The sequence below is a fragment of the Callionymus lyra genome, chromosome 3, assembly GCF_982586985.1.
Source record: "Callionymus lyra chromosome 3, fCalLyr1.hap1.1, whole genome shotgun sequence".
NCBI classification, from domain to species: Eukaryota; Metazoa; Chordata; class Actinopteri; order Syngnathiformes; family Callionymidae; genus Callionymus; species Callionymus lyra.
Window position 1 is genome coordinate 5,342,760 of NC_141820.1, and position 27,231 is coordinate 5,369,990.

General features: G+C 41.2%; 1 protein-coding gene across 1 annotated transcript; it reads left to right on the forward strand.

Annotated features, from left to right (window-relative positions):
* The first annotated feature begins 276 nt into the window (after positions 1-276).
* Positions 277-27,231, forward strand: LOC148083099 (NACHT, LRR and PYD domains-containing protein 3-like). The gene is made up of 11 exons (XM_087786241.1): positions 277-4,573; positions 5,898-5,976; positions 12,072-12,150; positions 12,423-12,642; positions 12,785-14,543; positions 14,615-14,791; positions 17,422-17,598; positions 24,997-25,173; positions 25,242-25,415; positions 25,742-25,785; positions 26,445-27,231. The coding sequence occupies exons 1-11, from the start codon at positions 4,537-4,539 to the stop codon at positions 26,984-26,986; spliced, it is 3,465 nt and encodes a 1,154-aa protein (XP_087642367.1). The 5' UTR covers positions 277-4,536; the 3' UTR covers positions 26,987-27,231.

Below are 27,231 nucleotides of genomic sequence, written 5' to 3' on the forward strand. Positions count from 1 at the left end.
TTTTGAAAATGAGTAACCGGAACGGGAGCTGTGTGATGAACACTAACTTGTGTCGCTCACTGCTACGCAGTTAGTAATATGATCGCATCAGATACACGTTTAAAGAAGAATCTCGGTGTATTTTTAGTGTATTAACAACAAAAACTAACAAATAAAACACGGAACAACTTCGGTGATCGACGAACTCACAACAAAAGTGATAAAACAACAACATTAATCCACAGAAGTGAACATCCTGGTTCTTGGATAAAACGAAAGTCAAAGTAAGTGAACTTCATCTAATGTCATGTTCCGAGTGTCATAAATCATGATATTTACGGTGTATTTGTATCTGTTATTATTCTGTTCTCCGTGTTCACGTCACTTTTAACTGGTCTTTATATTTGATGGGATTAAACTAACTTTATCTGTGTTCCATGATTGAACTGAATCAAAGTCATGGGTTTGTTTGTTTGTCTCTAATAATGTTTGAAAAAGAGACGAAGATCATTTTTTTTAAAAGGAAAAGGAATCAATGACAGAAAACCTGTAAACTTTGTTATTATTTATATTATTGAGCCTTAATGTAGTTGATTTGTCTTGTATCGTTGACGTCAGGTTCTGCTGTACCTGATGTTATAAGATTGTAAATATTTATTCGCCATCATTACATTCCACTGTGATCTTTTCACTGTCAGGAGCTTCTCTGCCGAGTTAAAAAGGAGGAAGTGCGGTGGGGATCCACACCTCTATAGGAAGTGAACTACACCCAGCTGGGTGAGAGTTCATAAGCTTCTCAGAGACGAGGATAAAACGATAACAAAGCAGTTAGAGGACGGAGATTGTAAATAAACCAGACGCAAACTTGTCTTTCTCTTTACTGTGAGGAAGTGTATCAACACATTTGTATTTTTGTCTGATGTTCTCATCTGTGGAGACTTCGTCAGCATTGACATGTGATCATCATCGCAAGCAGAAGTGTTGCAGAATTCTATACAGTGGTAAATACAAGATACTTCCATGCTTTACATTTGAAAAATATGTATTCATTTGTCTAAATTTCACTGAGAACCATGTATTGAACATATAATACTGTGCAGTCTTAAATGTCACCTAAATCAGGAAAAAAGTGTCGCCTTTTAAAATGTTTGCCTCAATTAAACCATTTGAAATGAGAGTTTCTGTGTAAAGCATGAGCTATTGTACACCAGGATAGTAACATTATATTTGATGGACATGCATACGTTGATTTACGGACTCAATTAATGTGTCTCTGTTACAATGTTTGTGGTCAAAAACTGCACCTACTGCCTCTGAATGACTCGCATGTCAAATGACATACTTTCCATCTTGCAAACCGGTGGAGGAGGAACAACAGAGAATGTTAGGAAAACTACAAGTTACAGGTATTGTTACTTCTTAAATCACAGTTTCAAAGTATTGTTCATTTGAAAACACCAAGTATGTCAATTGTGCTTTTTTTCCTCCTCAATGAAACAGAGTTGTTTTCACCTATGATGGAGGATGAAGAAGAAATGGACATTTGTGATTATAACACTGACATTCCAAAGGAAACGCAGGAAGAAAACTTTTCCTCACAACTACGCTGGGTTTTATTGTTGTTAAATGTATATTCTTTCATTTAACAATACATGTTCTCTTTCTGTTTTCAGGGTAGAACCGCGTCTGTTTCAGAAGTTATTGAAAACCTAACTCTCCAGATTGACCGTCAACATGTCAGCAGAACACAAACGAACAAATAAAACATTTAAGGACGAATAAATATTATAAAGATCTAGAATAAAATATAACTGCACATAGCAAACTAAAAGAAACAAAACAATGAACGGCAGATGAACAAATAAATATAAAGAAATGAAAAAATGTATCTTCACTAAAACAAACAAACATTAAATGACAGATAAATAAATACATCTCATAAAGATAAATATACTGTATCTGCACACGTCACATAAAACAGTGATAAAGATAAAGGAATAAATGTTGTAAAGATAAAGAAAGAAACATAATAAAATTGATTGTTATTGTTATTTAATAAAGTTGTGAACTAAAAAGTACTGGGTCATTTTCTTTAATCATAGTTAAGAATCGGTATTGAAGTATCTAATGTACTAGTATTTGTATCCACTACTGACATTAACCATGACAACATGGTTTCAAACACAGGGAGAGAAAAATGTAGAAGTTTCTGTGTATGTTGGACAATATTTGTATATTATTCTCTGAAAATCTATATCGTGGTAAATCTAATGGTGATATAAGATCATCCATATCATGATAGAAGATTTCTCGACTCGGCTTAACTCGTGACTTTGTCGCAGATCTCGTCTTTGAATGGAGACTTGCTGGCATCATGTGAGGATTTGTTTTGTTTTCCTCAGTGTGTAGGAACGATCTGAAGTACAGCTGAGAACTTCTAATCCAAAGTAACATGAATTTTACTTTAATATGAAACCGGCCCCAGCATGGGTGTGTGCCGATCCACAAGTCCAAATCAGGCTTTGAATTTAAACTTTTTAAGGTCAAGGCCAAAGTCAAAGTGTTGCCTTAAAGAAGAGTACACGTTTTAGGGCACCAACGCAAACATTTCTTTCGAAGTAGCGGCACCAAAGCTAATGTGTGTATATATAGATATATATATATATATATATATCTATATATATCTATAGATATATATATAGTGTATCATGCTCTTGTTAACACCTATTGAAAACAACAAAAAAGTAAAATGACAACTTCAATATATATTTCTTTAGTCATTTATTTTACTTACAACAAATAATGCAATAACATTTTTAAATAATGCACTCGGGTTTGACATAAGATCATTTTAGCATATCAGCTATGCATTAACATCTTGTGCTAATACTGCTAGTAATTATTCATTTATAACAAATATGTATTACAACAAATCTTCACGAAGTCCCTCAATATATCTATATGTATAGATGTAGATGTAGATATAGATATATTGTAGAGGAAATTATAAACAAATATATAAAACACCATGCAATTATCATACCATAAATATTATAGTTTACATGTGCAGCTTGTATTCAATGTTTACAAAAAATATTCAAATCCACGTATGTTACACACTTTGTCGCTGACAGCCACGAATCAAAATAAACACACACATAAACTACATCGACAGGTTTAGGAAGCAAGTTTCGAGGGCAAACGAACCACTAAATACTTTGAAACAATGAAATAAACCTAAACAAGTTGTGTATTTTGCTACATTTTTTTCCCAACAGCCTGTAATTCCTCGTCTTTCCTTTTTTCACCCTTTCCTTGCTCGGCATTTTCAAGTTGGCTGCCCGACCAACATTGACCTCCTGACCTCCTTGGAGACGCTGATGTAACGAGTGTATCACTCGGAGCCGTTCACTGTTTCTGTCGTCGGTTGACCTTTGATACAAGCTTCCAAAATGGCTGAACCCATGTTGTTTACCTTTTACCGTTAGATTTTGAACAGTTGAAAATGTTAAATAACAGTCAAGTCGGGTCGACTTAATTATGTTCATTCGACAAAACAATAACGCTACCAGTATTTATTAACAAATTAAAAACCAAGGGCGCTCACGGCAACTTGTTGCTCAGGTATATTTTTCAGGGCATTACGGCAAATGTGGAGGACGGTCGCGGCAAGTTATGTGTTAAATTCGAACCCCACCAATTACTAGTGAGTCCAAGCGCTAATTGCAGAAACATGTACTAATATTAATGAATACAATTTATTAATCTTGCTGTAATATAAGTCAGTCATCTTTATGTATCATGTGTCCCCCTAAGATTTAAAGTTGATCTGACATCAATAGGTCACATTTCTAGGAAGCAATTGAAAAATGATATTACAAAAATGACATTGAATTTGTTGACGGTCCCTAACTGACACGTACTGAAGTAGAAGTGCTTCAAGTGAGAGACTCCGATCTGGTGCATTGAATATATGTCCAATATCCACCATTTGACTAACTTTACTCTGGTGCCTGTTCTTGAAGGATGTGGTTCAGATGAGAGTTTAGTTTGCTGTGAACCTCCATATAAGAGTCACATTGAGTGTAAGAGTAGAAGTGTGTTTTATCTATTTTAATGACGTCCACTATTTCACTTTTGTACTTGAAATGATTATACTGGGTTTATATCAATGTCTGCTATGGTATTTTGTTAAAATTAATCAATAAAGTACATCTATTTTACAAAGACAGTGATAGGGTTAAATTAAAAATACATTAATATCGGGGTGGATTAGATTATTAATCTCAATGGCCCTCATGTTGAAGCTCTCGTGACCACTCCTGGATTCTTTCCTCTACTTGAACATTTTGACAAAAAAGTGTAAAACAGAGACGTCTTGACCCTCGTGGTAAATGTTTTGTTTTCATATTGTAACCGTGTGAATCAACAAACAATGTTGCACTGTTGGTCTCTGACAGGACACACCCCCTCACTCACGGGCGTTTTCATCGATCAGTGTTTCCCTGAGTCTGGATCAGAAGGAGCTGAGCTCACCTGGAAGTTTCATCTACAAACATGGACACAAGTCTTCAGAGCAGAGAGCTGCTCACAGGTCAGTGACTTTCTCACCGTCTACAATCTATCATGTCTGCCCAGCAAGAGTGAATGAATGAATCAAGAGTGTGGTCGTGAAGTGAATGAATGAATCAAGATTGTGGCCTTGAGGTGAATAAATGAATCAAAAGTGTGGTCGTGAGGTGAATGAATGAATCAAGATTGTGGCCTTGAGGTGAATAAATGAATCATGAGTGTGGTCTTGAGGTGAATAAATGAATCAAGAGTGTGGTCGTGAGGTGAATGAATGAATCAAGATTGTGGCCTTGAGGTGAATGAATTAATCAAGAGTGTGGTTGTGAGGTGAATAAATGAATCAAGAGTGTGGTCGTGAGGTGAATGAATGAATCAAGAGTGTGGTCGTGAGGTGAATGAATGAATCAAGAGTCTGGTCAGGAGGTGAATGAATGAATCAAGAGTGTGGTCGTGAGGTGAATGAATGAATCAAGAGTGTGGTCGTGAGATGAATGAATGAATCAACAGTTTGGTCGTGAGGTGAATGAATTAATCAAGAGTGTGGTCGTGAGGTGAATAAATGAATCAAGAGTGTGGTCGTGAGGTGAATGAATTAACCAAGAATGTGGTCGTGAGGTGAATAAATGAACCAAAACTGTGGTCTTGAGGTGAATGAATGAATCAAGAGTGTGGTCGTGAGGTGAATGAATGAATCAAGAGTCTGGTCGGGAGGTGAATGAATGAATCAAGCGTGTGGTCGTGAGGTGAATGAATGAATCAAGTGTGTGGTCGTGAGATGAATGAATGAATCAACAGTTTGGTCGTGAGGTGAATGAATGAATCAAGAGTGTGGTCGTGAGGTGAATGAATGAATCAACAGTTTGGTCGTGAGGTGAATAAATGAATCAAGAGTGTGGTCGTGAGGTGAATGAATGAATCAACAGTTTGGTCGTGAGGTGAATGAATGAATCAAGAGTGTGGTCGTGAGGTGAATGAATGAATCAACAGTTTGGTCGTGAGGTGAATAAATGAATCAAGAGTGTGGTCGTGAGGTGAATGAATGAATCAACAGTTTGGTCGTGAGGTGAATAAATGAATCAAGAGTGTGGTCGTGAGGTGAATGAATGAATCAACAGTTTGGTCGTGAGGTGAATGAATGAATCAACAGTTTGGTCGTGAGGTGAATGAATGAATCAACAGTTTGGTCATGAGGTGAATGAATGAATCTTCATCGTGATAATGTGTTGATTGAATAAATGAAAACATGCAAAAAAGAAATAAAACAAATTGAAGTGGAACAAAGAATGTTGTGTTTAAACAAGTGACTCAAACATTCAGATCCATGATGCTGTTGTGTTTGTGTGCAGGTGTGGACACAGAGGAGGAAGATCCTCCCTCTAAAGAACTTCTGGGTGAAGACCATGACAGTCAGACCAGAGCTCAGAGGTGAGAAGATCACTTCTCCTGTCAGACCTTCAAATACTGGAATCATTTTCTCACTGCTACTTGTGTGTTTTCAGATCAAAGCTACGTACATCTGCTGGACCTGGACCTGGACCTGGACCTGGACCTGGACCTGGACCTGGACCTGCTCCCAGCTGTGTGTCTCTGAAGAGTGACGTGTCTATGGGAAGATATGTTGACTTCAAAGGTGAACAGAAGCATCAGAGGTGAGAGACAACAGGAGCAACATGAGAACATCTAGTAGTTATTTAAATATGCAGAGAAAACCATACAGTATATCTATACACATGAGAGGAAGAAGGAAAGAGAGACAGAGAGGGAGAGAATTAAAGCAGTGTTTGCAGTATTGCACTTAAATATTTGTTTTACATTCACCACAGAATATTGCATGTGATTAAGGTGAGGAAGTGTCTCGTGATTTTTTGCAGTGTTCAGTGTTTTTTATTTTTCGGCCTGGCTGTTGTCGGGAGAAAACTGTTAAAGCATCCAGGCCTGTTAGAACACTATCAACGACACTTGACAGCACTTTTTTATTTTGTGGTAAAATGAGTGTTTTCTCTAGACATTTACGTCGGTATCTGCTCCAAAGATGCGTCGTCAGTGACGTAGCTTCAGTTTAGCTTCATCTACGTCACTAAGATGGCGGCTGTTAAGGGTGTGTAGCGATCCTGCTCTACCTAGTAGAATGCAGGACCCCGAATTCGCCAATTTACTTATAATAGACAAAGGCACACAAAACCCCACAATCAATTTAAACTAAAGATGTTACTTGATAAAGCAGTGCAAACTCAAAATAGTCACCAGTTTGTCCATCAGTATTCAAAATAAACGTTGCAGGCCTGAATCGTCGCTCGGGCGCGTTGAGTCCAAAAACGATGAGGCCGCTTCGCTTCGCAAAGCCAGTAAATAAAAAGGTACCTGAGCATCTGGTGGATCGGCGCGGGTTCCTAGTCGAGGGGACTTGGAGGTGGTTGGTTAGCTTATCCAGCTAACCGGCTTCAGGTGGTGTTGGTGATCCTGTCAGCTGTGAGACGTCAACAAGTTGTTACGCGAGTTGCGCAACGCCGCCAAACTCTTTAACTCTGCTCTGGACGCTTGGTCTCGACTGTCTGACAGAACAATCACCAATGCTTGATTCTGTTGTTCACACCCTCGGATCGCCGTTGTCCCCCATAAAAAAACTTGCTGTGTCACGCTGTAAAACGTTGTTTAAAAAGTCCCAGTCTCAGCTGACAGTCATGCCATCACCGAAAATAAATATTCAATGATAAGTTAAAGGGTTCATCATTTGAATATAATACATTTAAATCAAGCACAACACAAAGCACATCACTCAGTGTAAACAGTGGGTTACAGGTGGAATCGATCCACACTCAATTTTCCGGCCATTTGAGTGCACAGTTGAGTGCTCATTGCGCACTACATTTTTGCACACTGCTAATTGGGACATCCGTACAATAACGTGTAACAACAATCGCACTGGGATCGTACATTAAAAGCACATATAACTCACTTACCACGTACGATGCGCGCAACCGCTCACGGACAAGTGACACGTGTGGACCACTTACTTTCACCTTGTGCAACCGTGCGAGTGACATGCGTTCGTTGATGAATCTCCCCTCTATTCCAAAAGAAATAACAAAAAAAAGGAATAACACATCTTAGTTTTAACACTTTTGAATAATAATAATAATAATAATAATAATAATCAACCTAAATACTGGCTCACAGAAACAAAAGGGCAACACAAGGAAAAGGCACTCATGGGCAAGTAGGCCGAGCAAAAATCTCATCATTTTGCAACAATGAGTTAGGTTTTTAAAGTTAGGTTTTTAAATCCAAACAAAACAACCAAAGTTACGGTACTTGGAGCTCACCTTTTCTGTTAGAGGCTAAATCTGATCAGTGGGGGTCGTAACACATCACACCTTCAAATACTGGAAACATTTTCTCACTGCTACTTGTGTGTGTTCAGATCAAAGCTACGTACATCTGCTGGACCTGGACCTGGACCTGGACCTGGACCTGGACCTGGACCTGGACCTGGACCTGCTCCCAGCTGCGTGTCTCTGAAGAGTGACGTGTCTATGGGAAGAGATATTGAATTCAAAGGTGAACAGAAGCATCAGAGGTGAGAGACAACAGGAGCAACATGAGAACATCTAGTAGTTATTTAAATATGCAGAGAAAACTATACAGTATATCTTTACACATGAGAGGAAGAAGAAAAGAGAGGGAGAGAATTAATTGCAGTGTTTGCAGTATTGCAATTAAATATTTGTTTTACATTGCATGTGATTAAGGTGAGGTATTGTCTCGTGATTTTTTGCAGTGTTCAGTGTTTTTTATTTTTCGGCCTGGCTGAAAATAGTGCAATATAAATATAAATAGAACAAATAAATTACGTTTTAAATAGTGCATTGATGGAAGTTATATTGCATTCAGCAGTCTGATGACCGGAGGGAAGAAGCTGTTGCTAAATCTTTCTGTTACGCAGCGGATACTGCGGAACCTTCTGCCAGATGCCAGGAGAGAGAACGGTCCATAGAGGGGGTGGTTGGGGTCAGACAGAATCCTGTGGCCTCTGTTCAGGCAGCGAGATTTTGCAACGTCCTGGATGGGGGGGAGTGGTGTCTCGATGATCTTCTCCGCTCACTGGCTCACAGAAACAAAAGGGCAACACAAGGAAAACTTGCTATTTGTGTGTGTTCAGATCAAAGCTACATACATCTGCTGAACCTGGACCTGGACCTGGACCTGGACCTGGACCTGGACCTGGACCTGGACCTGGACCTGGACCTGGACCTGGACCTGGACCTGGACCTGGACCTGCTCCCAGCTGTGTGTCTCTGAAGAGTGACGGGTCTATGAGAAGAATAATTAACTTCAAAGGTGAACAGAAGCATCAGAGGTGAGAGACAACAGGAGCAACATGAGAACATCTAGTAGTTATTTAAATATGCAGAGAAAACTATACAGTATATCTTTACACATGAGAGGAAGAAGGAAAGAGAGACAGAGAGGGAGAGAATTAAAGCAGTGTTTGCAGTATTGCACTTAAATATTTGTTTTACATTCACCACAGAATATTGCATGTGATTAAGGTGAGGAAGTGTCTCGTGATTTTTTGCAGTGTTCAGTGTTTTTTATTTTTCGGCCTGGCTGTTGTCGGGAGAAAACTGTTAAAGCATCCAGGCCTGTTAGAACACTATCAACGACACTTGACAACACTTTTTGGAAAATTGATTACTGTTGTTTTGTGGTAAAATGAGTGTTTTCTCTAGACATTTACGTCGGTATCTGCTCCAAAGATGCGTCGTCAGTGACGTAGCTTCAGTTTAGCTTCATCTACGTCACTAAGATGGCGGCTGTTAAGGGTGTGTAGCGATCCTGCTCTACCTAGTAGAATGCAGGACCCCGAATTCGCCAATTTACTTATAATAGACAAAGGCACACAAAACCCCACAATCAATTTAAACTAAAGATGTGACTTGATAAAGCAGTGCAAACTCAAAATAGTCACCAGTTTGTCCATCAGTATTCAAAATAAACGTTGCAGGCCTGAATCGTCGCTCGGGCGCGTTGAGTCCAAAAACGATGAGGCCGCTTCGCTTCGCAAAGCCAGTAAATAAAAAGGTACCTGAGCATCTGGTGGATCGGCGCGGGTTCCTAGTCGAGGGGACTTGGAGGTGGTTGGTTAGCTTATCCAGCTAACCGGCTTCAGGTGGTGTTGGTGATCCTGTCAGCTGTGAGACGTCAACAAGTTGTTACGCGAGTTGCGCAATACCGCCAAACTCTTTAACTCTGCTCTGGACGCTTGGTCTCGACTGTCTGACAGAACAATCACCAATGCTTGATTCTGTTGTTCACACCCTCGGATCGCCGTTGTCCTCCATCAAAAACTCGCTGTGTCACGCTGTAAAACATTGTTTAAAAAGTCCCAGTCTCAGCTGACAGTCATGCCATCACCGAAAATAAATATTCAATGATAAGTTAAAGGGTTCATCATTTGAATATAATACATTTAAATCAAGCACAACACAAAGCACATCACTCAGTGTAAACAGTGGGTTACAGGTGGAATCGATCCACACTCAATTTTCCGGCCATTTGAGTGCACAGTTGAGTGCTCATTGCGCACTACATTTTTGCACACTGCTAATTGGGACATCCGTACAATAACGTGTAACAACAATCGCACTGGGATCGTACATTAAAAGCACATATAACTCACTTACCACGTACGATGCGCGCAACCGCTCACGGACAAGTGACACGTGTGGACCACTTACTTTCACCTTGTGCAACCGTGCGAGTGACATGCGTTCGTTGATGAATCTCCCCTCTATTCCAAAAGAAATAAGAAAAAAAAGGAATAACACATCTTAGTTTTAACACTTTTGAATAATAATAATAATAATAATAATAATCAACTTAAATACTGGCTCACAGAAACAAAAGGGCAACACAAGGAAAAGCCACTCATGGGCAAGTAGGCCGAGCAAAAATCTCATAATTTTGCAACAATGAGTTAGGTTTTTAAAGTTAGGTTTTTAAAACATCCAAACAAAACAACCAAAGTTACGGTACTTGGAGCTCACCTTTTCTGTTAGAGGCTAAATCTGATCAGTGGAGGTCGTAACACATCACACCTTCAAATACTGGAAACATTTTCTTACTGCTACTTGTGTTTGTTCAGATCAAAGCTACGTACATCTGCTGGACCTGGACCTGGACCTGGACCTGGACCTGGACCTGGACCTGGACCTGGACCTGGACCTGGACCTGCTCCCAGCTGTGTGTCTCTGAAGAGTGACGCGTCTATAGGAAGAATAATTAACTTCAAAGGTGAACAGAAGCATCAGAGGTGAGAGACAACAGGAGCAACACGAGAACATCTAGTAGTTATTTAAATATGCAGAGAAAACTATACAGTATATCTATACACATGAGAGGAAGAAGAAAATAACAATAATAATAAATCTTATTTAAAACCACCTCTCAGGAGACTCAAGGTCGCTGCAAAATAAAATCACAAATACAATAAAATCACACAATACAGGTAGTTTTGAGCTGAGCTGTAAAGAGGGAGAGAGAGTTCCAGTGTGGGGGTGGAAGTGACGAGTTGGGTTTGCATGGAAGGTAGAGCTGGGTGTCATCATCGAAGCAGTGGAAACTGCTGGTGAAAGAGAGACAGAGAGGGAGAGAATTAATGGCAGTGTTTGCAGTATTTCAATTGAATGTTTATTTTACATTCACCACAGAATATTGCATGTGCAGCTGCTGTGGGACAGACAGGTGCTGTTGGACTCATGAAGAAATCCACAACTTGATGTCAAATACAGTGAATTCATTTCACTGGATCATTCCATCTGTTGTTGAAGAAGTTTGTATCATGTGACGACCAACAGTCTCTTCAGTTGTTGAGTCAAGAAGAAGAATTCTAAATAGTGCAACTACTTTTCTTCTCCTCCACCTGAAGTCTTGTGAAACTTGACACACAACAAACGTGATGAAATATTCATCAAAAGTCAAGTTTGATTTGAGTGTTTTTCTTGTGATGCAACATTCACGTGGATCATATGAGCGCCTCAGATGAAGGTCACTGATAAGAGAAAATACTTCAAGTGATTTAAGAGTCACTGATTCAATGATTGAGGGAATGTTTGAGTCGTCAAAGACTGTTAGTTGATCCTCAACAATCATTCTTTCACTCACAGCTGTGTGTGTTTCTATCAGCAGTTAGTGACTCTTGGTGACTTCAACTGAAGATGTTCATGAGTCAATGCAGCTCAAAACTTCTCTTTTATTGAGCTTCACGAACTGCTCGTCAAAAGTGCTGCAGACAGTCGTGGAGGAAAGTCGACTCACAAGAGAAGAAGCAACAAACTGCAGCCATGAGAATGAAATCACGACTGAAGTGTGAGACAAACTTGTGTTTCACCTGGTTTTCCATGAATGTGGAAGATTCTATCTTAGGTGGTCTGCACATGGAAGAGTCAGAGTCTTGCTCAGATCATTGGTGTCCTTGTAGAAGTAGACAGAACTTATTGACGGCCTGATGTTCTTCACAGAGAGGATCAGCAGGTCTCGGATGTTCTCAGTCTCCAGTGTGTCCAGCAGCATCAGACAGATGTGGACTCCACACTTCAGGTACGTTCAAGTCTTCAGCCTCACCTGCTGACTACAACAGCTGCTAACTCACCAGTCAGCTGCTTCTGCTGCTTCATGAAGCTCTGATCCTGGACAACTCCACCTGTCAGCTTCATACATGAAGTAGAAGGTCTGGTGTGGCTGAGACTCTTGTTTAGTTTTAGAGAGAAGATGAGATTTGAATGTGACTCAGACTCTCTGGTCCTGAGACTGAGACATACCTCTGGTGACCTCTGTAGGTCACATGATCAAGTCACATGTTTGTGTTTCAGCTGTTGGAGGAGAAGGTCATGACCCTGGTGAAGGAGGAACTGAAGAGAGTGAAGAAGTTTCTCAGACCAGGTGAGCAGAAACACCTGGAGGATGAGGAAGAGGAGGAGTTGAAGTGTGAAGAGGAGCAGATGAGGAGCAACAGAGAAGATTTCCTGAAGATCATCCTGAACCTCCTGAGGAGCATGAAGCAGGAGGAGCTTGCTGGTCTTCTGTGGGGAAGTAAGAGGATTTGAACCTTCAACCTGCTGAAAATGAAGTCTTGAATCTATTAGAACATTTGAGATTGAAATTCCTGCAGCTGCTGAGAAGATTGATCTTCAGCTTTTAGAATCTTGTGACTCATGTGACTTCTCTTCTTCAGGAAGTCGTGTAGAAAAGATTCAACGACGGCTGAAGAGGAGCCTGAAGAAGAAGTTCCACAGTGTGTCTGAGGGGTTCGCTAAAGCAGGAAACTCTGCTCCTCTGAATCAGATCTACACGGAGCTCTACATCACTGAGGGGGGCACAGACCAGGTCAACCAGGAGCACGAGGTCCGACAGATCGAAGCAGCCACCAGGAACCAGACCAGACCAGAAACCACCATCAGACAAGAAGACCTCTTTAAAGCCTCACCTGAGAGAGACCCACCAATCAGGAGCCTGCTGACGAAGGGCGTGGCTGGCATTGGGAAGACCCTCCTGACACAGAAGGTCACTCTGGACTGGACTGAAGGCAAAGCTCACCAGAACTTCCACTTCATGTTTCCTTTCACCTTCAGAGAGCTGAACCTGCTGAAAGAGAAGAAGTTGAGTTTGGTGGAACTTGTTCATCTTTTCTTTCCTGAAACCAAAGATCTCAGCAGTTTTGAAGGACTCGAGGTTCTGTTCATCCTTGACGGTCTGGACGAGTGTCGACTCCCTCTGGACTTCCTCAACAGTCGGGTCTTGACAGCAGCTACAGAGTCCACCTCAGTAGACGTCCTCCTGACAAACCTCATCAGAGGGAATCTTCTTCCCTCAGCTCGTCTCTGGATGACCACACGACCTGCAGCAGCCAATCAGATCCCTCCTGAGTGTGTGGACATGGTGACAGAGGTCAGAGGGTTCACTGACCTCCAGAAGGAGGAGTACTTCAGGAAGAGGTCCAGTGATGAGGAGCAGACCAGCACCATCATCTCTCACATCAAGACCTCCCGAAGCCTCCACATCATGTGTCACATCCCGATCTTCTGCTGGATCACTGCCACAGTTCTGGAGGACATGTTGAAGAGCGGAGACACAGGACAGCTGCCTAACACCCTGACTGAGATGTTCATCTACTTCCTGGTGGTTCTGTCCAAAGTCAAGAAGCTGAAGTACCATGGAGCAGCTTGGACAGACACAGTTTGGGATCCTGAGAGCAGCAAGATGATGGAGTCTCTGGGAAAACTGGCTTTTGAGCACCTGAAGAAAGGAAACTTGGTCTTCTATGAATCAGACCTGACAGAGAGTGACATCGACATCACAGCTGCTTCACTTCACTCAGGAGTCTTCACTCAGATCTTCAGAGAGGAGAGAGGACTGTACCAGGACCAGATGTTCTGCTTCATCCACCTGAGTCTTCAGGAGTTTCTGGCTGCTCTTCATGTTCACCAGAAGTTCTTCAACTCTGAAGTCAACCTGCAGTCAAGAATCGTTGACATAGAAAAGTTCTACCAGAAAGAAATCAATGATGCTGTAGAAAGTCCAAATGGACATCTGGACTTGTTCCTGCGCTTCCTTCTGGGTCTTTCTCTGCAGACCAGCCAGAGTCTCCTGACAGGTTTATTGAAACAAACAGGAAGAAGCTCTTGGACCAATCAGGACACAGCAAAGCTCATCAAGAAGAAGATCAGTGAGAATGTGTCTCCAGAGAGAATCATCAACCTGTTCCACTGTCTGAATGAAGTGAAGGACACTTCTCTGGTGGAGGAGGTCCAACAGCAGCTGAGATCAGGACGTCTCTCCACAGATCAACTGTCTCCTGCTCAATGGTCCACCCTGGCCTTCATCTTACTGTCCTCAGAGGAACATCTGGACGTGTTTGACCTGAATAAATACTCTGCTTCAGAGGAGGTTCTTGAGAGGCTTCTGCCGTTGGTTCAAGCTTCACATAAAGTTCTGTAAGTGGATCATTGGAACATCTCTGAAGATATAAACATCAACGTTTGATTTCCTGTTTCATTTTATTCAGGCTGAGCTGCTGTGGACTGACAGAGAGAAGTTGTTCACTTCTGTCCTCAGTCCTCAGCTCTCCGTCCTCTAGTCTGACTCAACTGGACCTGAGTCACAACCTTGACCTGCAGGATCCAGGAGTGGAGCTGCTGTCTGCTGGACTGAAGAGTCCACACTGTCACCTGGAGACTCTCAGGTCAGAACATCATTTCTACAGCTTCAGAGCTGAAATGTGAAAGTCAGAGGTGAGACTCCAGAGAGTCAAAGTTTTGTCTTCAGTTTGTTCTTCAATGAAGCAGCTGATTCTAAGTGACATCAGTCTTCAGCAGGTTCTGACACTTGAACTTTGTTTATTTTGACTTCTGCTGGGGTCGTGCTGTTCAGTATGTTGACACATATTTACTGATCTCAAATACATTCAAAGACATTTGAGTGACACTTGTGATGTTCTAACTTGTTCTGTTTCTAGATTTCAATGCAGGGTAATGTTCATGGTGATGTGAGCATGTGTGATAAACACATCAGGAACTGTATGAAAACTGAAACATGTTCTTCTTCATCACAAGTCATATCATCATCACAATATTGAACAGTGTCATCACACATCCTGCTCTTATCTCTTCATTTCTACTCATCTTTGTCACCATTCTTGATTTCTCTCTTCCTTTCTCTTGTTGTTTTGTTCGTCACACATCACTAGTCCGAGTCAAGTGTCGAGTCACACATCACTAGTCCGAGTCAAGTGTCGAGTCACACATCACTAGTCCGAGTCAAGTGTCGAGTCACACATCACTAGTCCGAGTCAAGTGTCGAGTCACACATCACTAGTCCGAGTCAAGTCTCGAGTCATAATTCACTAGTCCGAGTCAAGTTTCGAGTCATAAATCACTAGTCCGAGTCAAGTCTCGAGTCATAATTCACTAGTCCGAGTCACGTTTCGAGTCATAATTCACTAGTCCGAGTCAAGTCTCGAGTCATAATTCACTAGTCCGAGTCACGTTTCGAGTCATAATTCACTAGTCCGAGTCAAGTCTCGAGTCATAATTCACTAGTCCGAGTCACGTTTCGAGTCATAAATCACTAGTCCGTGTCAAGTTTCGAGTCATAAATCACTAGTCCGAGTCAAGTCTCGAGTCATAATTCACCAGTCCGAGTCAAGTCTCGAGTCATAATTCACTAGTCCGAGTCAAGTCTCGAGTCATAATTCACTAGTCCGAGTCAAGTTTCGAGTCATAAATCACTAGTCCGTGTCACGTTTCGAGTCATAAATCACTAGTCCGAGTCAAGTTTCGAGTCATAATTCACCAGTCCGAGTCAAGTCTCGAGTCATAATTCACTAGTCCGAGTCAAGTCTCGAGTCATAATTCACCAGTCCGAGTCAAGTCTCGAGTCATAATTCACTAGTCCGAGTCAAGTCTCGAGTCATAATTCACCAGTCCGAGTCAAGTCTCGAGTCATAATTCACTAGTCCGAGTCAAGTCTCGAGTCATAATTCACTAGTCCGAGTCAAGTCTCGAGTCATAATTCACCAGTCCGAGTCAAGTCTCGAGTCATAATTCACTAGTCCGAGTCAAGTCTCGAGTCATAATTCACTAGTCCGTGTCACGTTTCGAGTCATAAATCACTAGTCCGTGTCAAGTCTCGAGTCATAATTCACTAGTCCGTGTCACGTTTCGAGTCATAATTCACCAGTCCGAGTCAAGTCTCGAGTCATAATTCACTAGTCCGAGTCAAGTCTCGAATCATAATTCACTAGTCCGTGTCACGTTTCGAGTCATAAATCACTAGTCCGAGTCAAGTCTCGAGTCATAATTCACTAGTCCGAGTCAAGTCTCAAGTCATAATTCACTAGTCCGAGTCAAGTTTCGAGTCATAAATCACTAGTCCGTGTCACGTTTCGAGTCATAAATCACTAGTCCGAGTCAAGTTTCGAGTCATAATCACTAGTCCGAGTCAAGTTTCAGGTCATAAATCACTAGTCCGAGTCAAGTTTCGAGTCATAAATCACTAGTCCGAGTCAAGTCTCGAGTCATAAATCACTAGTCCGAGTCAAGTCTCGAGTCATAAATCACTATTCCGAGTCAAGTTTCGAGTCATAAATCACTAGTCCGAGTCAAGTTTCGAGTCATAAATCACTAGTCCGAGTCAAGTCTCGAGTCATAAATCACTATTCCGAGTCAAGTTTCGAGTCATAAATTACTAGTCCGTGTCAAGTTTCGAGTCATAAATCACTAGTCCGAGTCAAGTTTCGAGTCATAAATCACTATTCCGAGTCAAGTTTCGAGTCATAAATCACTAGTCCGAGTCAAGTTTCGAGTCATAAATCACTAGTCCGAGTCAAGTCTCGAGTCATAAATCACTAGTCCGAGTCAAGTCTCGAGTCATAAATCACTAGTCCGAGTCAAGTTTCGAGTCATAAATCACTAGTCCGAGTCAAGTCTCGAGTCATAAATCACTAGTTTGAGTCAAGTTTCGAGTCATAAATCACTTTTATTCATTTATTTCTATTGTGACTTTAGTTTTTCTTCTTCTCTTGTGTTTGTTTCTGGTATAAAAACAACATCAATCCTCTCACAACAGTCTCTGTGTATCATGTGACACTTTTATAAATAATGAAACAAAGTCAGGAAAGTGTTGAACTGATGAAAACATCATTATTTCATGTGTTTGATCAAGTTGATCCTGATTGATAGAAAAGTCTTCAAATATTCACACAATCATGTGATGATCTTATGAATGTAAAGAGTTCAGTGTTTCCTCAAATCAAGTCTTTCAAGTCAAAATAGAGAAAAAGTCACTTGTTGACGACACTCGTCTCTTTCACAGGCTGAACTTCTGTGGACTGACAGAGAGAAGTTGTTCACTTCTGTCCTCAGTCCTCAGCTCTCCGTCCTCTAGTCTGACTCAACTGGACCTGAGTCACAACTTCAACCTGAAGGATCCAGGAGTGGAGCTGCTGTCTGCTGGACTGAAGAGTCCACACTGTCACCTGGAGACTCTCAGGTCAGAACATCATTTCTACAGCTTCAGAGCTGAAATGTGAAAGTCAGAGGTGAGACTCCAGAGAGTCAAAGTTTTGTCTTCAGTTTGTTCTTCAATGAAGCAGCTGATTCTAAGTGACATCAGTCTTCAGCAGGTTCTGACACTTGAACTTTGTTTATTTTGACTTCTGCTGGGGTCGTGCTGTTCAGTATGTTGACACATATTTACTGATCTCAAATACATTCAAAGACATTTGAGTGACACTTGTGATGTTCTAACTTGTTCTGTTTCTAGATTTCAATGCAGGGTAATGTTCATGGTGATGTGAGCATGTGTGATAAACACATCAGGAACTGTATGAAAACTGAAACATGTTCTTCTTCATCACAAGTCATATCATCATCACAATATTGAACAGTGTCATCACACATCCTGCTCTTATCTCTTCATTTCTACTCATCTTTGTCACCATTCTTGATTTCTCTCTTCCTTTCTCTTGTTGTTTTGTTCGTCACACATCACTAGTCCGAGTCAAGTGTCGAGTCACACATCACTAGTCCGAGTCAAGTGTCGAGTCACACATCACTAGTCCGAGTCAAGTGTCGAGTCACACATCACTAGTCCGAGTCAAGTGTCGAGTCACACATCACTAGTCCGAGTCAAGTGTCGAGTCACACATCACTAGTCCGAGTCAAGTGTCGAGTCACACATCACTAGTCCGAGTCAAGTGTCGAGTCACACATCACTAGTCCGAGTCAAGTGTCGAGTCACACATCACTAGTCCGAGTCAAGTGTCGAGTCACACATCACTAGTCCGAGTCAAGTGTCGAGTCACACATCACTAGTCCGAGTCAAGTGTCGAGTCACACATCACTAGTCCGAGTCAAGTCTCGAGTCATAAATCACTAGTCCGAGTCAAGTGTCGAGTCACACATCACTAGTCCGAGTCAAGTGTCGAGTCACACATCACTAGTCCGAGTCAAGTGTCGAGTCACACATCACTAGTCCGAGTCAAGTGTCGAGTCACACATCACTAGTCCGAGTCAAGTGTCGAGTCATAAATCACTAGTCCGAGTCAAGTGTCGAGTCACACATCACTAGTCCGAGTCAAGTCTCGAGTCATAATTCACTAGTCCGAGTCAAGTTTCGAGTCATAATTCACTAGTCCGTGTCAAGTTTAGAGTCATAAATCACATGTCCGTGTCAAGTTTCGAGTCATAAATCACTAGTCCGAGTCAAGTTTCGAGTCATAAATCACTAGTCCGAGTCAAGTCTCGAGTCATAATTCACTAGTCCGAGTCAAGTCTCGAGTCATAATTCACTAGTCCGAGTCAAGTTTCGAGTCATAAATCACTAGTCCGTGTCACGTTTCGAGTCATAAATCACTAGTCCGAGTCAAGTTTCAAGTCATAATTCACCAGTCCGAGTCAAGTTTCGAGTCATAATCACTAGTCCGAGTCAAGTTTCAGGTCATAAATCACTAGTCCGAGTCAAGTTTCGAGTCATAAATCACTAGTCCGAGTCAAGTCTCGAGTCATAAATCACTAGTCCGAGTCAAGTCTCGAGTCATAAATCACTATTCCGAGTCAAGTTTCGAGTCATAAATCACTAGTCCGAGTCAAGTCTCGAGTCATAAATCACTATTCCGAGTCAAGTTTCGAGTCATAAATCACTAGTCCGTGTCAAGTTTCGAGTCATAAATCACTAGTCCGAGTCAAGTTTCGAGTCATAAATCACTATTCCGAGTCAAGTTTCGAGTCATAAATCACTAGTCCGTGTCAAGTTTCGAGTCATAAATCACTAGTCCGAGTCAAGTCTCGAGTCATAAATCACTATTCCGAGTCAAGTTTCGAGTCATAAATCACTAGTCCGAGTCAAGTTTCGAGTCATAAATCACTAGTCCGAGTCAAGTCTCGAGTCATAAATCACTATTCCGAGTCAAGTTTCGAGTCATAAATCACTAGTCCTTGTCAAGTTTCGAGTCATAAATCACTAGTCCGTGTCAAGTTTCGAGTCATAAATCACTAGTCCGAGTCAAGTTTCGAGTCATAAATCACTAGTCCGTGTCAAGTCTCGAGTCATAATTCACCAGTCCGAGTCAAGTCTCGAGTCATAATTCACTAGTCCGAGTCAAGTCTCGAGTCATAATTCACTAGTCCGAGTCAAGTTTCGAGTCATAAATCACTAGTCCGTGTCACGTTTCGAGTCATAAATCACTAGTCCGTGTCAAGTTTCGAGTCATAAATCACTAGTCCGTGTCACGTTTCGAGTCATAAATCACCAGTCCGAGTCAAGTCTCGAGTCATAATTCACCAGTCCGAGTCAAGTTTCGAGTCATAAATCACTAGTCCGAGTCAAGTTTCGAGTCATAAATCACTAGTCCGAGTCAAGTTTCGAGTCATAAATCACTAGTCCGAGTCAAGTCTCGAGTCATAAATCACTAGTCCGAGTCAAGTCTCGAGTCATAAATCACTATTCCGAGTCAAGTTTCGAGTCATAAATCACTAGTCCGAGTCAAGTTTCGAGTCATAAATCACTAGTCCGAGTCAAGTCTCGAGTCATAAATCACTATTCCGAGTCAAGTTTCGAGTCATAAATCACTAGTCCGTGTCAAGTTTCGAGTCATAAATCACTAGTCCGAGTCAAGTTTCGAGTCATAAATCACTATTCCGAGTCAAGTTTCGAGTCATAAATCACTAGTCCGTGTCAAGTTTCGAGTCATAAATCACTAGTCCGAGTCAAGTCTCGAGTCATAAATCACTATTCCGAGTCAAGTCTCGAGTCTTAAATCACTAGTCCGAGTCAAGTTTCGAGTCATAAATCACTAGTCCGTGTCAAGTTTCGAGTCATAAATCACTAGTCCGAGTCAAGTCTCGAGTCATAAATCACTAGTCCGAGTCAAGTTTCGAGTCATAAATCACTAGTCCGTGTCAAGTTTCGAGTCATAAATCACTAGTCAGAGTCAAGTTTCGCGTCATAAATCACTATTCCGAGTCAAGTTTCGAGTCATAAATCACTAGTCCGAGTCAAGTCTCGAGTCATGAATCACTATTCCGAGTCAAGTCTCGAGTCATAAATCACTAGTCCGAGTCAAGTTTCGAGTCATAAATCACTAGTCCGAGTCAAGTTTCGAGTCATAAATCACTATTCCGAGTCAAGTTTCGAGTCATAAATCACTAGTCCGAGTCAAGTTTCGAGTCATAAATCACTAGTCCGAGTCAAGTTTCGAGTCATAAATGACTAGTCCGAGTCAAGTTTCGAGTCATAAATCACTAGTCCGTGTCAAGTTTCGAGTCATAAATCACTAGTCCGAGTCAAGTCTCGAGTCATAAATCACTAGTTTGAGTCAAGTTTCGAGTCTTAAATCACTAGTTTGAGTCAAGTTTCGAGTCTTAAATCACTAGTTTGAGTCAAGTCTTGAGTCATAAATCACTAGTTTGAGTCAAGTTTCGAGTCTTAAATCACTAGTTTGAGTCAAGTCTCGAGTCATAAATCACTAGTTTGAGTCAAGTCTCGAGTCATAAATCACTAGTTTGAGTCAAGTCTCGAGTCATAAATCACTAGTTTGAGTCAAGTTTCGAGTCTTAAATCACTAGTTTGAGTCAAGTTTCGAGTCTTAAATCACTAGTTTGAGTCAAGTTTCGAGTCTTAAAGCACTAGTTTGAGTCAAGTTTCGAGTCTTAAATCACTAGTTTGAGTCAAGTCTTGAGTCATAAATCACTAGTTTGAGTCAAGTTTCGAGTCTTAAATCACTAGTTTGAGTCAAGTTTCGAGTCATAAATCACTAGTTTGAGTCAAGTTTCGAGTCATAAATCACTAGTTTGAGTCAAGTGTCGAGTCATAAATCACTAGTTTGAGTCAAGTCTCGAGTCATAAATCACTAGTTTGAGTCAAGTCTCGAGTCATAAATCACTAGTTTGAGTCAAGTCTCGAGTCATAAATCACTAGTTTGAGTCAAGTCTCGAGTCATAAATCACTAGTTTGAGTCAAGTCTCGAGTCATAAATCACTAGTTTGAGTCAAGTCTCGAGTCATAAATCACTAGTTTGAGTCAAGTTTCGAGTCATAAATCACTAGTTTGAGTCAAGTTTCGAGTCTTAAATCACTAGTTTGAGTCAAGTTTCGAGTCATAAATCACTAGTTTGAGTCAAGTTTCGAGTCATAAATCACTAGTTTGAGTCAAGTTTCGAGTCATAAATCACTAGTTTGAGTCAAGTTTCGAGTCATAAATCACTAGTTTGAGTCAAGTGTCGAGTCATAAATCACTAGTTTGAGTCAAGTCTCGAGTCATAAATCACTAGTTTGAGTCAAGTCTCGAGTCATAAATCACTAGTCCGAGTCAAGTCTCGAGTCATAAATCACTAGTTTGAGTCAAGTCTCGAGTCATAAATCACTAGTTTGAGTCAAGTCTCGAGTCATAAATCACTAGTTTGAGTCAAGTCTCGAGTCATAAATCACTAGTTTGAGTCAAGTCTCGAGTCATAAATCACTAGTCCGAGTCAAGTTTCGAGTCATAAATCACTAGTCCGAGTCAAGTCTCGAGTCATAAATCACTAGTCCGAGTCAAGTCTCGAGTCATAAATCACTATTCCGAGTCAAGTTTCGAGTCATAAATCACTAGTCCGAGTCAAGTTTCGAGTCATAAATCACTAGTCCGAGTCAAGTCTCGAGTCATAAATCACTATTCCGAGTCAAGTTTCGAGTCATAAATCACTAGTCCGTGTCAAGTTTCGAGTCATAAATCACTAGTCCGAGTCAAGTTTCGAGTCATAAATCACTATTCCGAGTCAAGTTTCGAGTCATAAATCACTAGTCCGTGTCAAGTTTCGAGTCATAAATCACTAGTCCGAGTCAAGTCTCGAGTCATAAATCACTATTCCGAGTCAAGTCTCGAGTCTTAAATCACTAGTCCGAGTCAAGTTTCGAGTCATAAATCACTAGTCCGTGTCAAGTTTCGAGTCATAAATCACTAGTCCGAGTCAAGTCTCGAGTCATAAATCACTAGTCCGAGTCAAGTTTCGAGTCATAAATCACTAGTCCGTGTCAAGTTTCGAGTCATAAATCACTAGTCAGAGTCAAGTTTCGCGTCATAAATCACTATTCCGAGTCAAGTTTCGAGTCATAAATCACTAGTCCGAGTCAAGTCTCGAGTCATGAATCACTATTCCGAGTCAAGTCTCGAGTCATAAATCACTAGTCCGAGTCAAGTTTCGAGTCATAAATCACTAGTCCGAGTCAAGTTTCGAGTCATAAATCACTATTCCGAGTCAAGTTTCGAGTCATAAATCACTAGTCCGAGTCAAGTTTCGAGTCATAAATCACTAGTCCGAGTCAAGTTTCGAGTCATAAATGACTAGTCCGAGTCAAGTTTCGAGTCATAAATCACTAGTCCGTGTCAAGTTTCGAGTCATAAATCACTAGTCCGAGTCAAGTCTCGAGTCATAAATCACTAGTTTGAGTCAAGTTTCGAGTCTTAAATCACTAGTTTGAGTCAAGTTTCGAGTCTTAAATCACTAGTTTGAGTCAAGTCTTGAGTCATAAATCACTAGTTTGAGTCAAGTTTCGAGTCTTAAATCACTAGTTTGAGTCAAGTCTCGAGTCATAAATCACTAGTTTGAGTCAAGTCTCGAGTCATAAATCACTAGTTTGAGTCAAGTCTCGAGTCATAAATCACTAGTTTGAGTCAAGTTTCGAGTCTTAAATCACTAGTTTGAGTCAAGTTTCGAGTCTTAAATCACTAGTTTGAGTCAAGTTTCGAGTCTTAAAGCACTAGTTTGAGTCAAGTTTCGAGTCTTAAATCACTAGTTTGAGTCAAGTCTTGAGTCATAAATCACTAGTTTGAGTCAAGTTTCGAGTCTTAAATCACTAGTTTGAGTCAAGTTTCGAGTCATAAATCACTAGTTTGAGTCAAGTTTCGAGTCATAAATCACTAGTTTGAGTCAAGTGTCGAGTCATAAATCACTAGTTTGAGTCAAGTCTCGAGTCATAAATCACTAGTTTGAGTCAAGTCTCGAGTCATAAATCACTAGTTTGAGTCAAGTCTCGAGTCATAAATCACTAGTTTGAGTCAAGTCTCGAGTCATAAATCACTAGTTTGAGTCAAGTCTCGAGTCATAAATCACTAGTTTGAGTCAAGTCTCGAGTCATAAATCACTAGTTTGAGTCAAGTTTCGAGTCATAAATCACTAGTTTGAGTCAAGTTTCGAGTCTTAAATCACTAGTTTGAGTCAAGTTTCGAGTCATAAATCACTAGTTTGAGTCAAGTTTCGAGTCATAAATCACTAGTTTGAGTCAAGTTTCGAGTCATAAATCACTAGTTTGAGTCAAGTTTCGAGTCATAAATCACTAGTTTGAGTCAAGTGTCGAGTCATAAATCACTAGTTTGAGTCAAGTCTCGAGTCATAAATCACTAGTTTGAGTCAAGTCTCGAGTCATAAATCACTAGTCCGAGTCAAGTCTCGAGTCATAAATCACTTGTCTGAGTCAAGTCTCGAGTCATAAAACACTAGTTTGAGTCAAGTCTCGAGTCATAAATCACTAGTTTGAGTCAAGTTTCGAGTCATAAATCACTAGTTTGAGTCAAGTGTCGAGTCATAAATCACTAGTTTGAGTCAAGTCACGAGTCATAAATCACTAGTTTGAGTCAAGTCTCGAGTCATAAATCACTAGTTTGAGTCAAGTCTCGAGTCATAAATCACTAGTTTGAGTCAAGTCTCGAGTCATAAATCACTAGTTTGAGTCAAGTCTCGAGTCATAAATCACTAGTTTGAGTCAAGTCTCGAGTCATAAATCACTAGTTTGAGTCAAGTCTCGAGTCATAAATCACTAGTCCGAGTCAAGTCTCGAGTCATAAATCACTTGTTTGAGTCAAGTCTCGAGTCATAAAACACTAGTTTGAGTCAAGTCTCGAGTCATAAATCACTAGTTTGAGTCAAGTTTCGAGTCATAAATCACTAGTTTGAGTCAAGTGTCGAGTCATAAATCACTAGTTTGAGTCAAGTCACGAGTCATAAATCACTAGTTTGAGTCAAGTCTCGAGTCATAAATCACTAGTTTGAGTCAAGTCTCGAGTCATAAATCACTTTTATTCATTTATTTCTATTGTGACTTTAGTTTTTCTTCTTCTCTTGTGTTTGTTTCTGGTATAAAAACAACATCAATCCTCTCACAACAGTCTCTGTGTATCATGTGACACTTTTATAAATAATGAAACAAAGTCAGGAAAGTGTTGAACTGATGAAAACATCATTATTTCATGTGTTTGATCAAGTTGATCCTGATTGATAGAAAAGTCTTCAAATATTCACACAATCATGTGATGATCTTATGAATGTAAAGAGTTCAGTGTTTCCTCAAATCAAGTCTTTCAAGTCAAAATAGAGAAAAAGTCACTTGTTGACGACACTCGTCTCTTTCACAGGCTGAACTGCTGTGGACTGACAGAGAGAAGTTGTTCACTTCTGTCCTCAGTCCTCAGCTCTCCGTCCTCTAGTCTGACTCAACTGGACCTGAGTATCAACTTCAACCTGCAGGATCCAGGAGTGGAGCTGCTGTCTGCTGGACTGAAGAGTCCACACTGTCACCTGGAGACTCTCAGGTCAGAACATCATGTCTTCAGTTCTTCTGGTCTCATGATTTAATGAAACTGTTTCTCCTTCATTACAGTCTGTCAAGGTGTCAGATCTCAGCAGGAGGTTGTTCTTCTCTGGCCTCAGCTCTGACATCTAACCCGTCCCATCTGAGAGAGCTGGACCTGAGCCGCAACGATCCAGGAGGACCAGGACTGGAGCTGCTGTCTGCTGGACTGGAGAGTCCAGACTGGAGGCTGGAGACTCTCAGGTATGGACGGAGCAGCAGAACTCACTGACTGAGCTCCAAAGATCTTCAGACTGAACATGTGATCAGAAGCAGAGAGATGTGAGTGTGTGACGCTGATCAGACTCTTCATCTGAACTGAGCACATGAATCAAACTCTCAGAGCTTCTCCATGTTCTCCTGCTGGACACCAGTGGAAGAACAAGGAGACAGTGGAGACTGAGCGAGTGTTTCTAGATCCATCTTTGTTGTGGTCAACACAGTCATGAAAGAACGTCCACTTAGCAGCATGAAGTCATGAAACATCTGAAGTCAAATGAATCTGATCTTCTCAATGTTTCTTCCTCCAGGCTGGATCGTGGACCACAGAGATCAACATCTGGAGATGAGAAGTGTAAGTTTGATTTGATTGATGGATGAGAACTCCTCAACTCTGTCAGCTTCTCGTGGAGCAGTTGTGATGTTGGTGACTTCATGTTACACTTGAATCTGCTGATGGAGCTTCATCAAGTCCAGGTCACTGCCCAGAACACTGGTCACCAACATGGTGTCCAGCAGCAGCTGGTGAGGAGCCTCCGTGCAGATGTAGAAGCAGCAATGTTGACTTTCCTCATCATCTCACACTCATTCATTCACTCTTTTCACTCTTTGACTTGAGAGTGCAAATGAAGATCATCACGTTCTCAGTGGAGTGAGAAGATCTCAGTGCAGCATCTCACCTGGATGATGGTGGAGATGAACGCAGAGATGTTTCAACAACATGAAGAAACATCATGTTAGCTACATGCTAGTTTAGCTGCTGACTTGATATGGACACACTGGTGTCAATCAAATGTGACAGTCATCTCCTCAAGATTATTATGGGATGTTCCAGTTCTGCTGGTTCTTCTCTGGAGGTGGTCCCAGTCTCAGAAGACTTCACTTTGATGATGATCTCCACTAGATGTCAACAAACAGAGCAGCCCTCCCTGGCTTGCTGGGACACTGAGTCCATGATTGTCTTGAAGAGAAAGTTCTTCCACCATCATCACCTCTCGTGTCTTCTTCTCTCAGACTTCCGTCCACTCTCACTGGACCCGGACACAGCACACCGGCGCCTCCTACTGTCCAACGACAACAGGACGGTGGAACTTGTGACGCAGGATCAGGATTATCTGGACCATCCCGACAGATTCCACCGGTGTCTTCAGGTGATGAGCAGAGAAGCTGTGACTGGACCATGTGACTGTGAGCTGGAGTGGAGAGGAGGAGCTTCTATCGCACTGACTCTCAGAAGAGACGGAGGGAAAGAAGACGAGTCTGAGTTTGGACAGAACCGTTATTCCTGGAGTCTGAGCTGCTCTGATGATGAAGGATATAAATTCTGTCACAATAAGATAGAAACTGTCATCAAGAGTCAAGAAGTTTCTCACAGAGTAAGAGTGAAGATCAACGATCCTGAATCTGGATATTTGCAGTTTTACAGTGACTCCTCTAATGGTCTTATATACCTCAACACCTTCTTCATCTCCACTGAACCTTTGTACCTGGGATTTGGACTCAGAGAGGTTCCTGGTTCTGGTTCTTCAGTGTGTGTGCGTGAGCTGAGTGTGTGAGTGTGTTCCTCCATCAAACGTGTGTAGCTGCTGTCAATCATCATGAAAAGTGCTGACAGTGAGGAAAGAAGAAATCTGCTCCTGAAACAAACGTGTTGTTTTGAAGGAAGAAAGAATGTGAAGAATTGTTGAAGAAACTTTCTCTTTCATCACTTGTTGTTCAGTCGACTGTAAGAGTTGAAGCTCAAGTACAGCCGAGCACATGTCAGGATCTTCTGATGGTTGATGTTCTAATGATGCACACA